Genomic DNA, 12,676 nt, shown 5'->3' with positions numbered 1-12,676 from the left:
AGGCGGAAGTGGGCAGGCGAGCTGGGCGGGGCCATGGCTGCCGAGGTGGGCCGGAGCGGACGGGAGAGGCGGGCGAGCCGCTGAGGGGGGGGGGGGGGACTCGACACGTGGGCGGGGTCCACGCCGACTGAGGCGGGCCGGACGGCGGAGACGGGCGGGAGCCGCAAGCGAGCGGGCGGGGCCGGGCCGGCCGCGGTGGGCGGGGCCTGTGAAGGTGGGCGTGGCAGCGGGCTCCACACTCGGGAGCCCGAGGGTGGGCGGCACTAGAGAGAGCCGCGGCCGCGCCCGCCCTGTCGCGCTTCGCTTGCCGCTCGGAGCGCCGCCTCCCCAGCCGCTCGGAGCCGCCGCGATGGCGGAGGACAGCGAGTCTGCGGCCAGCCAGCAGAGCCTCGAGCTGGACGACCAGGACACGTGCGGAATAGACGGAGACAATGAGGAGGAGATGGAACACGCCAAAGGGTAGGAGGGGGCGCGCGGGCGCGACGGGCGGCAGGGCGGGGACCGCGCGCACCTCGGCTCCAGCGCCGGCTCGCCCCGGGGGGGGGGTGCGGGGAACGGGAGCCCCTCGCCCGGAGGCTCTGCTCGGCGGTCGTCGCGTCCCGAGACCATTGTGAGGTGCCGGGCTCCCGGCTCTCGGGGAGCGCGCGGGGTGGGCGAGGCCCGAGGTGGGCGGGGAGACTGCGACTCGGGCCCGGGGACCCGCGTCTCGGCTGTCACCTGCCGCGCGCCCCCGCCGGCCGGCCTCACCCCGCTGCGGCGAGCGGCGAGCGGCTCCGGGTGGGAGCTCAGCAGGGGCGCCAGGCCTTTCCTTCCCTTTGTGGCGGCGGCGTCTTGGGCCGCAGGGGCGTGCGGGATGCAAGAAGTGCCGCTTGCGCCTCGGCATCCTTCTAGTACTTTCTCGCCACCCCCCCCCCCCAGCCGCCCCTGTGGAGACGAAACCCGCAAGGCCAGGCGTGCGGAGTGGGAGAGGGATGCGCCCTTGGCGATCTCCGGGTTGCGCAAAGTTCTGCCTCCTAGGCCCCGCGAAGGGCGCCTGGGGGGGGGGCGGGTCCAGGTCCGGGCCGCGATGCCCGAGGACATTCAGCTTTGCGGCCTCTGAGCTAGTCCGTGAAGCTTTCTAGATCCGAGCCGACGGGCGGACTGAGTTCCCGCGGCCCCGACCTTATCCTGATTGCAGACCTGGCGACTGACCCCCAAAGCCAAATGTACCAAGTTCTTTTAACACTTGACCGCTTTCTCAATCTGTGCCTGCCCTCTTTTCTCCCCTGCAGACCCGATTCGTTCCTCTCTTGGAGAAAAGACTGCTTCTGGTTAAGGCTGGTATTGAAGTTCTGGTTTAGAGGCGGGGATTGGGGGATCATTTTAAATAAAGCCCCGTGGTCTTTTGTAGGTACTGTTTGCCTCAGCCTTTTACCCTGTTGGATTCAACTGTGCGCTGGCACAGAGCCGCTACTGCTGCCCCTTAGAAGTGAGATCCTGCGAACGATGGTGACTTTAGAAATGGGTCAACCCAAAAACACGCTAGGGGAGCCTGAGTCACAGATGGCTTATTCAGTTCATGGAGAATCTTTCAAGTATTTGTATTTTATTCAACGTTTACTTTAAGCTATATTTAAGAGAGGCGGCTTTATTGATCTTGAATATGTTATAAAATATTAGATGACAAATGAAGAAAAAAAAGCTGACCATATGTATCTCCCTTTGGCAAGTTGATTTTTAATTTTTTCAGTGAACAGTTTAGTGGCAGCTGCAAGTACTGAATGTTGTCATTCAAGTCTAGATTTTTTTTAAGCCAGAAGAGGAAATTCTACAGAAATCTGAGCTTTAGTTCTGTTTATGAGTAATAGAAATTTGTCTGTGATAGCCAAATATGAATGTATTTTTGAAACACTAGCTCTCTTGCCAGAAATCGGTCCAGATGAACGCTGATAGATACCTCAAATAACTTCAGCATCTGTCTTATCTTTCTGGGGAGACCCTGGACCTCTCTTCCAGTTTCTTCTTGTTCTGTGACTGCTTGATATTCTAGGTTGGGGTTTTAATTAAAGCTTCTTTGCCTACACAGTCGAGGATACCCTTGATACAAAGAATTACTAGTGTGGAAATGGGACTATCTGATAACTTGCTCTGTAGGCTGTTGAAGTTCCCAGAAGAGCATCCAAAGGTATTTTGGGGCCCTCTTCAGAGGCTTCCTGATTTATGCATCAGCACATTAATTATATGCTACTATGTTTAATCAAAATTAAAAGCTGCCCAGTGGATTGGATTGTTTTAAACCAGGAATAGGCAATGTGATAACAGCTTGTAGTTGGAAAAGATTAATGTAATAGATTTATTGTTATCTGTTAAAAATGTAGAGAGATAGTAAAACTCAAGTTGTTGTTCTCGGTGAAATGCCTTTTTTATTTTTATATTGCAATTTAAACAGTACAATTTAAGGAAGTCATCCTGTTTTATTTGGCTCACGAATTGATAGTGCTCTGTAGAAACCCAGATTTTTTTTTTTAAGTAGCTCAGGTTTGTCAATGTTAAAATATGGGAAACTTTTCCCTCCTCATTTAGCCTTTTCATTCTCCACTAGTCTAAATAAACAACAATGAGCCTTTGGAGAATGAGTAGATAATGCTTTACCTCAAATAGGCAGAGTATTGCTTCTGAGCCAGTAGACAGTGGTCAGTATGTAGAGCAGTAATTTGTTCAATAGCTCCCCTGTGGCCTGAAAGGATTAATATGCACCCAGCATTCAGTATGATGCATTTACAAATCGTTTTAGCTTACCACGTTGAAACTAGGTTCAAATAAAGGAAGACTACCCAGTAAGATATTACTATGCTTTTGGTTTTGTGGAACTTATTGACTTTTTATTTTACTTTATGAGTAATATGAAAGCCCATAAACAAAATGTGAAGTTTTATGTTTAAAACAATAGTTTAAGTACAAAATACTTGAAGGTCACCATTTTCATGTTTTTTTTTTTTTTTGAAAATGTACTCTTTAACTGTTTGGTCCATAAACCAAGATGGTAACAGCATATCACTCTAAAAAGTATATGCATTCTCAAAATATTGCCAAAGGGAGAGATTGCCACTTTTAACTAGTGAGGTGATAGCTCAGATAATGTAGTTTTATTATTTTCAAATAATATGTAGAAAATTATAAGTAGGGTAATTAAGACCTGTTTTAGTAACTTGCTTTACCACATGATTTAAAAGTGGGATAAAATAAATAGGTATCAGTAAAGAGCTTGAGGAATCTTGAAAATTTCCAGGCAAATTAAAAGTCAGGATGACTGAAGATTCCATTTCTGTCCTGAGAAGCAATGGCAGGAAAGAGGTTATCTACAACATTACTAGGAACTTGCCAACCCAGGTGTGAGACTAAGGAGGTAATCCAAGATCCTTCATGCTAAATATTCCTCTCATTCTTTGTTCCGCCTTCTCAGTTTCTGAAGGGACTTGGTAAAACTGTTGAAATTGGGCACAATGTTAAGTCCACTAAAGCTCATGATCTTGCTCCATTGAGGTGTGTTTCTCTAGTTGTAAACTACATCCTAGAGGGTTCCTTAAGCTTTACCCTACACTGAGTACTGTGCTAGATAAATACCTGAGAGAAACAGTTTAAGATTGAAAGATTGATTTTGATTCAGAATTTCAGGGCTTCCTGTCCATGGCCTGTTCAGTGTTTTAGGACAGAAGCCCAGGATAGAATGATTTGAAGGAGTAAAGTTGCTCACCCGTGACTATCAGGAATGGGGGTGGCAAGTATAAAGATGTACCTCCCTGGTAGAGCACATGCATTTTGCTCTGAGTTTGATACCTGATACCACAAAAAGCTTTAGCCAAGTATGGTGGCACATGTCTGCAATCCTGTGCTGTGGGACAGAAATGGTCTTGTATTGGCTAATTTGGCCAATAGCCAGGCAGGAAGTACAGGAGGGGCCATGAGAATAGGAGAATTTTGGGAAGAGAAAAAACTTAGTCTGCAGTCTTCATCCAGTTGCAGAGGAAGCAAGATGAGAATGCCTCGCTGATAAAAGGTACCAATCCACATGGCTAACACAGACAAGAATTATGGGTTAATGTAGGATGTAAGAGTTAATAAGAAGCCTGAGCTAATAGGCCAACCAGTTTATGATTAAGATAGACCTCTGTGTGTTTCTTTGGGACTGAATGGCTGCAGGACTCAATCAACAGTCCTGGCCTAAGGAAGCTGAGGAGAACCTTGAGTTTGACACTAACCTGGATTTCATAGCCAGACATTATTAAAAAAAAAAAGAAAGAAAGAAAAGGAAGCTTGAAACAAACAATAAGTCATTTTATGTTGATTTGGGGTTCTTTGGATATATTCCCAGGAGTGGCATAGCTGATCCATAATGTAGTCTGTTTCTATTTTATTAGTATTATTTAGAAACCTCTATACTGATTTCCATACAGGTTAGGCTGACTTACATTCCTACCAGCAACATATAGGAGCTGCCTTCCCACAACCATCCTGGTTACCATTTGTTGGCGTTTGCTTTCTTAATGATAGCCTCTCAGACTGGGGGTGAGATGAAATTGCAATGTTTTAATTTTTAATTCTATTTTTTATTTTATTTTTTTTGTTTTTTCGAGACAGAGTTTCTCTGTAGCTTTGGTGCCTGTTCTGGAACTAGCTCTTGCAGACCAGGCAGGCCTCGAACTCCCAGAGATCCGCCTGCCTCTGCCTCCCGAGTGCTGGGATTAAAGGTGTGCGCCACCACCGCCCGGCTAATTTTTAATTCTAATGGAAGAATGTTGATTGGTTTTCTTTCTTTCTTTTTTTGTTTTTGGATTTATTGACATTTTGTGTTTCATCACACTTGCCTGTTCATTCCCTTAGCCCATTTACTGAGTGGATTGTTTGGTTCCTTGGTTTGGTGGTCTTTTGAATTCTTTATGGAGTCTCAATACTTCTGTCAGCTACAAAGCAGCAAAGATTTTCTCCCACTGTAAGCATCTCTTCACTTGTATAGAAGCCTTTTAACTTCATCAGTCCCATTTGCCAGCTCCTACTGAGCTGCTTCAGAAAGTCCCTGCCTTTGCCAGTATGTTTTTTTTTTAAATATTTATTTATTAGTTATGTATACAATATTCTATCTGTGTGTATGCCTGCAGGCCAGAAGAGGGCACCAGACCTTATTACAGATGGCTGTGAGCCACCATGTGGTTGCCGGGAATTGAACTCAGGACCTTTGGAAGAGCAGGCAATGCTCTTAACCACTGAGTCATCTCTCCAGCCCCCTTTAAGTACTTTCCTTACCTTGCCCTCTAACAATTTCAAAGTTTCAATCTTACATTAAGATATTCTATTGTTTTTTTTCTTTTTGGGGGGGGTACAAAGTAAGGGGTATGGATCTAGTATTATTCTTTTACATATGGATATCCAGTTTTGCCAGTGCCATTTATTGAAAAGGCTGGCTTTTCTTCAAAGTAGAGTTTTAGCATCTTTGTTTAAAAAAAAATCAGGTGGATGTCATTGTGGATTTTATTCTGTATCCTCTATCTATTCCACTGATCTACAAGTTTGTTTTTGTGCCTCTACCATGCATGCTCTTTTTGTTATGGCCTGTAGTGTATCTTGAAGTAAAGTACCACCAGTATTTATTTATTTGTTTTTTTTGCTCAGTCTTGCTTTGGTTATTTGGTGTCTTTTGTGCTTCCAAATGAATTTTTTGAATTTTTGTTGTTGTGTCTATGAAAAATGTTGCGACTTTGACAGTAATTGCATTGAATCTGTAGACTGCTTTTGGTAAAACATATTAAAAATTCTTTTCTTAGAAAAATAAAAATCCGATCCGGGCGGTGGTGGCACGTGCCTTTAATCCCAGCACTCGAGGCAGAGGCAGGTGGATTGCTGTGAGTTGGAGGCCAGCCTGTTCTACAAGAACTAATTCCAGGACAGGAACCAAAGCTACAGAGCAACCTTGTCTTGAAAACAAAAACAAACAAACAAAAAAAACAAACAAAAAAAGAGAGAGCCTGGCGGTGGTGGCGCACGCCTTTAATCCCAGCACTCTGGAGGCAGAGGTAGGTGGACCTCTGTGAGTTCGAGACCAGCCTGGTCTACAAGAGCTAGTTCCAGGACAGGCTCCAAAACCACAGAGAAACCCTGTCTCGAAAAACCAAAAGAGAGAGAGAGAGAGAGAGAGAGAGAGAGAGAGAGAAGATCCAGTATGTCCTGAAGATCAAATCTTTTGTTGTTTGTTTTGTTTTTGAGACAGGGTCTCAGTGTTAATCAGGCCAGTCTAGTCTGGAATTTACTGTGTAGTCTGGACCAAACCCCCTTCCCTCAGCCTTCCTTGTTCTAGGATTACAGGTATGAATTGTCACATACTTTGGGATTAAGAAACAAAAACAATAAACCTTCTTGTACCACCCTCGAATTGGGGGAGGGAGTTGAAGATAACAGTGTACTGGCTATTGTTAAAACTGGCTATGACCACTTCCCTTAGTCAACTGCATGGAATCAGTGAGAAAATGCAGAAACATAACTGTAGCTCTAAATTCTCATCATGGGAAATTTAAGGGGTTATTCAAAGCTGCTCTTTTTGAAATGTGATCTGCTATCAAATGTATAGATGGTAAGATAAACAGCCCCAGTCCAAGGGATCTCCTCGATCAAGAAATACTGAAAACAGTGCTCAGATATCAGTTAGGACTTGCATCTTTGAGGATGATGTCACCTTTGGCCCAGAGCAGACTTTCCCCAGAAGCTGGCTGAAATACAGAGTTTCTAAGGACAGGATACTTACTTTGCCATCTTTGTTAATCATTGTCAATGTATAGCACTTTAACAGTGAAAAGCTGTTCAAGTTAAAAAAAATCAATTGGTTTGTCATCATTACATTTGAATGATTATATGAGTTACTGGTTATATAAGTAAAACTCGTAAAACTCGCAGATTAAAATATAAAAGTATACAGGAAGCAAAATTCCTTGGTTATCCTATTTCTTTGTACCCCAGTTTAATTGATAGTGTATTGATTCACATTTTAGTATTTGCCCAGTCAATGTAAATAAGATCATGCTTTATGGGATTCATTAGCAGCCTTGTTTTTGTACCATGATTGTTTGCTAGCATGTTTTGAGAGTGTAGAAATGCCCAGTGCAGTGTCATTATTCATATGGAGCTGTTGAGCACTTGAATGTGGCTAGAGTGCCTGAGGAACAAACATTTCAATTCATTAACTTACCAAAAAAAGCCTTCCACAGATGGTGACTGTCATATTATACAACTCAAATAATATGTACCTTTGAGTTTCCTGTTTTTAAATACTTAAACATTTATTTTCGTCTTTAGCAGACTACAACATTTTCATTTTTTTTCCTTCTAGGAATTCGTTAAATTTTTAACAAGCATGTTTTAACCATATTTCTTTATCATTGTCACATTTTTAACCACTACCAGCTAGGCACAGTGACATGTCCCTGCAGTCTCAGCATTTGGGAGTTAGAAGCAGAAGGATCAGGAATTAAAGGTCATTTGCCCCACAGTAAATTGGAGGTCAGGCTGAGCTCCATGAAACTTAGAAAAACAAAAACAAAATTGTAACCACTGTCTAAAACATTATACCATTTTACTTTTTGTTTTTGTTTTTGGTTTTTCGATATAGGGTTTTACTGTAGCTTTGTGGCCTATCCTGGAACTAGCTCTTGTAGCCTAGGGTGGCCTTGAACTCAGAGCCTGCCTCTGCCTCTCAAGTGTTGGAATTAAAGGTGTGTACCACCATTGCTTTTACCACTCAATTTTATTTTTGGTGCTCCTTCTTAATTTTTTTATTTTGTAATTTACCCTATTCAGCTTGCTCCTTTTTCATTATAAATCTTCATTAGAGTTACCACTAATAACCACATAACAGAATCTATAGTAGACTTTTGAAATTTCCTCTGCCAACTGAATCAATCCAGAACTCCTAACTCTAGCCTCAGGCAGACTTTCAGACCAGGGCAGAAGCAACCACTTACGTCACCAAAATATCATAAGACTGATTTCTAGGCAACTTAAACTTCATTTCATGTGAAACTTCTTGAACTTCCTCCCACTCCGCTCCATCTTTCACCCCTTACCCCTATTCAAATCATTCTTAGCACCTCTGTATGCCATGCTCACCAGAGTCCAGATTCCTCTAAACAAAAGCATGGTCAGGTCTATCAAAGCAATACCTTAGTCCTTGGTACCAACTTTTGTCTTGGGGTTTGTTTCTTTTTTTTTTTTTTTGAGTTTTCGAGACAGGGTTTCTCCGTAGCTTTTGGTTCCTGTCCCGGAACTAGCTCTTGTAGACCAGGCTGGCCTCGAACTCACAGAGATTCACCTGCCTCTGCCTCCCGAGTGCTGGGTTTAAAGGCGTGCGCCACCACCGCCCGGCTTTGTCTTGGGGTTTTTATTGCTGTGAAGAGACACCGTGACCACGTTTTTCTTATAAAGGAAAATAATTTAATTGGGGCTGGCTTACAGTTTTGAGGTTCAGTCCACTATCATGGTGTGACATTGTGGCATATGTAGTTGGTAGAGCATGAGACTCTTAATCTTAGGGTCCTGGAGTCGTAACCCACGTTGAGCACCAATTTGTAGTAGGAGGCCACTTGTTCATTACCAGCTGCCCAGACCACGAAATAATCACTCAGAAACTATATTATTTGCAACACTGTTTGGCCAATAACTTAAGCATATTTCTAGCTAACTCTAAACTAACCCATCTCCATTAATCTGTATATGCCATGTGGCTGTGGTTTACTGGGTAAATTCCATCCCTGGCGTCTGTCTCTGGTGGGGCTACATGGCTTCTTTTTGACTCTGTCAACTCTCTCCATATATCTCTTTCAGCCTGGCTTTAGTCTGTTAAGCCATTGGCCAAAAGCAACTTCTTTATTAACCAATGGCAATAAAACATATTCACAGCATACATTACCTCCCACATCAGGCATACAGGCAGACATGGTGCTGGAGAGGTAGTTGAGAGTTCTATGTCTTACAAGCAACTGGAAATGGACTGTCTCACTGGGAGTAGCTTGAGCAAAGGAGACCTCAAAGCCCACCCCCAAAGTGACATACTTCTTCCATCAAGGTAACATCTACTCTAATAAAGCAACATTTCCTAATGATGGCACTCCTTTTGGGGGCCATTTTTCTTAAAAAAATACCATATACTATAACCAAGGGGTTTGAATATCCTTATTCTTTCTATATCACTATTCTTTTGTTTTTAAAGCAAGATAAAATGGCATATACTATAGTTAATAGATGATAAATATCCATGGTTCTTCTCAAGTCTGTCCAGGCTGCTATATTATTTGACCTTTCCATGTCAGAGATGGAGTGAGCTGGTTCCAGTGGCAGGTTTGACCAAGGCCCAAAATCCATCCCCACCTCACATTTCCAGCTCAAGATAGCAAAGTTCAGAATTTATGTGGATCTTTCGTGAGTAATCTCAGGGAAGAGGGACATGTAGCTCTTCTTAGAGTTGGAGAGATTTTTATGAAGAGGCAACATCATTTCCACAGTTGTGTTTCTGGACTTAGTGATCAAACAGGATTCTGAATCAGACTTCACTGAATTTCCGTGTGGAACCTTTTTCTAACAGGGTTTCTTTCCTCTTTTACTGTCCCAGTGCCTGCTCAGCATTTTGTTTACCCAGGCTTGTGACATCTCTTTCTGTTATATGTGTTCTTTCAGAGCCTGTGGCCTTCTGTAGCAAGCAAATTCCAATTAAGCAGCTCTTACGGTTCTCGATCTGTTTAGGTCTCCCTGATCCTGGTACCCTAGGCATAGTAGTTCACTAGCTAATATTTTTAAAAGGTTTCATTGAAATAAAATTTACATACCATGCAATTTTCCCATTGAAAGCTTACAATTTAGTGGCCTTTATAACATCAACAGACTTGTACAACCATAACCACAGTCCATTTTAGAAATGATTTTTATCATCCTAGAATGAAACCCACATCCCTAAGCAGTCCGTTATAGTCAGATCTTTCTTTCTTTGGGCCGCCAGCTCACAGATAATGACACTGAGACTTATTGTTAATTATGAACACTTGACCTTAGCTTAGACTCATCCCACCAGCCCTTATAATTTACATTAACCCATTTATTTTAATCTTGGTTCTGTCACATAGCCCCTTACCCCATTTCTTCATACTGCCCATGCTGCTTCCTCCAAGGCTGGTATCTGGCTAGCAACTCCTACCTTCTTCCCAGATTTCTCGCTCTACCTGGAAGTCCTGCCTATACGTCTGCCTAGCTATTGGCCATTCCGCTTTTTATTAAACCGCTCACAGCAATACATTTTCATGCAAAGTACAAGTATCCACATCAATTCATCCCCTAGGCGCTCTCTACTAGTCACTTTCTACTTGCAACAAAAGCAGTTCAAGGCAGCTTTTCTTTGTAAAGTTTATGGTGAGGAAGGGAAGGCAACAGGAGCAGTTGCAGAGTGCCCACATTGCATCCACAGTCAGGAGGACATCATTGCATGCTGGTGCTCAGTTTGTTTCTCCTCCTTATGCACTTTAGGACCCCAGTCCATGAAGCAGAGTCACCCACTTTTGGTGTGGGCCTTTTCACCTCATTTAGCCTAATCTATTTAATCCTTCACAAAAGCTCAGAGGCATCTCTTTGGTGATTCTAGACCATGTGAAATTGACAATATTAACCATCCTACCCTCCTGCTCTGCTCCTGACAACTACAAATCTATCCTGTTCCTGTTTGGACATTTTATATAATAGAACCATTTAATATGTGAGCTTTACAACACTGGCTTATACTGAAATATGTGTGTATAAGTGCTGCATTTTTAAATTTTTGAATAGTAATCTATTATATGGATATGCATCACTTTCCTTATCTGTTCATCAGTTGATAGGTTTCCATTTGAGGTATGAATTTTCACATACAAATTTCTGTGTAGATATATTTTATGTTTGTTTGTTTAGAAACCTGAGAGTATAATTGTTGAATTACATTAGGATTATTGTTGAAAGTTCTGAGGAGGGGATGGAGAGCTGACTCTGTATTTAACAATGCCTGCTGCTGAGCAGGCACATAAGAATCCAGGTGTACCTTGCATACGGCTTTAACCACAACTCCCATGGAGGAAGAAACAGGAGGATTTGGGGCTTTACTGGCTTCTAGCCTAGAGTAGGAAATGTGTACTCCAGGTACAGGGAGAGATTCTGGCCTGAGAGGATTGTTCAGAGAGTGATAGAGACGGATATCTGACACCTTCTTCTGGCCTCTTGAGTGTTTAGAAAAGAGCACACAGTCACAAACATGCGTGTACAATCACAGATAAATAAATCAGTTCTGAGGAACTCAGAAATTCCAAAATGGATTATTGTTTTGAATTCTCTATAGTTCAGCTTATCTTTGTCTTTGTATTATTTATCTTCAGTATTACCACTACTACTCTTACTATTATTATTATTAGTTGTGTATATGTCTATGACTGCTTGTCTGTAGGTGCCCATCGAGGCCAGAAGAAGGTGTCAGAATTCCTGGAACTGGCTTTATAGAAGGTTGTGAGTTGCCCAGTGTGGGTGCTGGGACCCAAACCTGGGTCTTTTGCAGAACTGTAATGAGCTGCTCTTCAGCCACTACTTACTGTCACTGCCAGTAGTCATATTTTGAGGAGTAGGCTGGCCCCAGACACATGATTTCTTTTAGCCTTGCTGTCTTGGATGTTGGCATTGCAGTCACACCATTTTGATCCCTTCACTGTTTTTTATTGTTGTTGTCATAATAATATGAGGATTACTAATATTACTAAGTAATATGAGGATATACCCCTGTCAACTCTTACTCCCTACCCTAGTTTCCTTAAGGCTTCTGAGAAATGGAAAGTAGCTTGACCTCATTTAAGGATTGGGAAGGTTGGAATAGGTATACAAAATTCGAAGAAGAGATAAAGCATTTGGTGCCAGCTTTTGTAGTTCATTGCCAGTTTTTGATGATTAGGTGAACATGGGAAGGGAGAATTTATAAACAAGGCCTAGTTAAAGTTGAGTATATTTTCTTCATTATACCAAAATTAAAAAGTACCAGTTTAAGTGGGCGTAGTAGCACACACTTTAAATCTCAGCCTTCAGGATGAATCTGATCGAGGCAGATGTGTCTTTATAAGTTTGAGGCCATTCTGGTCTACGTTGTGAGTTTTAGGTAAGCCAGGACTGTACAGTAGAGACCTTGTCTTTAAAGAAGAAGAAAAAGAAGAATTCTTTCAGCAAAGAATTTAGGGAAGAAGTTTGGGTGAGTAGTATTAATTAACTCTCAGAGTTTAATTAATACAAAGTTTCATCACATTACAGTCCTAGTTTATATTATAGGTGATTTAAACTTATTTAAGGATTTTTTTATGAGATAATCTGGTATTTTTGCTTCTGATGTCTCTGTATTCTCTCCAATATCTTAAATATATATTTGCTTGAAAGCCACACATGACAAACGTGTGTACACTGAAGATGATTTCATAAAGTTTCAAGCATGCACACAATCATGGATACTCATTCCCTATCCTACTGTAAGAAAGTGCTTTAGAAATCTGGGCTATTTAGACTCCTGGTGGTTTCTAGAAAAGGGTTCTGACAGAGAGGTGCTGCCTGTCTTAAGAAGCAAGGGTATTTCTTCAGGGACTTCAGCTTCCCTATGAACACAATACAC

General features: G+C 42.5%; 1 protein-coding gene across 4 annotated transcripts in view; it reads left to right on the top strand.

Annotated features, from left to right (window-relative positions):
- The first annotated feature begins 217 nt into the window (after nucleotides 1-217).
- Nucleotides 218-12,676, top strand: part of Nmt2 (N-myristoyltransferase 2) — a 44,052-nt gene continuing 31,593 nt past the window's right edge. For 2 of the 4 annotated variants that reach the window (XM_075970497.1, XM_075970496.1), the window contains exon 1: nucleotides 290-459. In XM_075970497.1, the coding sequence (XP_075826612.1) occupies nucleotides 432-459 (28 nt within the window). In that variant the 5' untranslated portion in view covers nucleotides 290-431. Of the gene's footprint in view, nucleotides 460-12,676 lie in introns of all 4 variants that reach the window. The other 2 variants (XM_075970498.1, XM_075970495.1) reach the window with 2 other exon arrangements.

The sequence above is a fragment of the Microtus pennsylvanicus genome, chromosome 4, assembly GCF_037038515.1.
Source record: "Microtus pennsylvanicus isolate mMicPen1 chromosome 4, mMicPen1.hap1, whole genome shotgun sequence".
Lineage (NCBI taxonomy): Eukaryota > Metazoa > Chordata > Mammalia > Rodentia > Cricetidae > Microtus > Microtus pennsylvanicus.
Note: the sequence above shows the minus strand (reverse complement) of the source record. Positions and strands in the feature narration are given on the sequence as shown.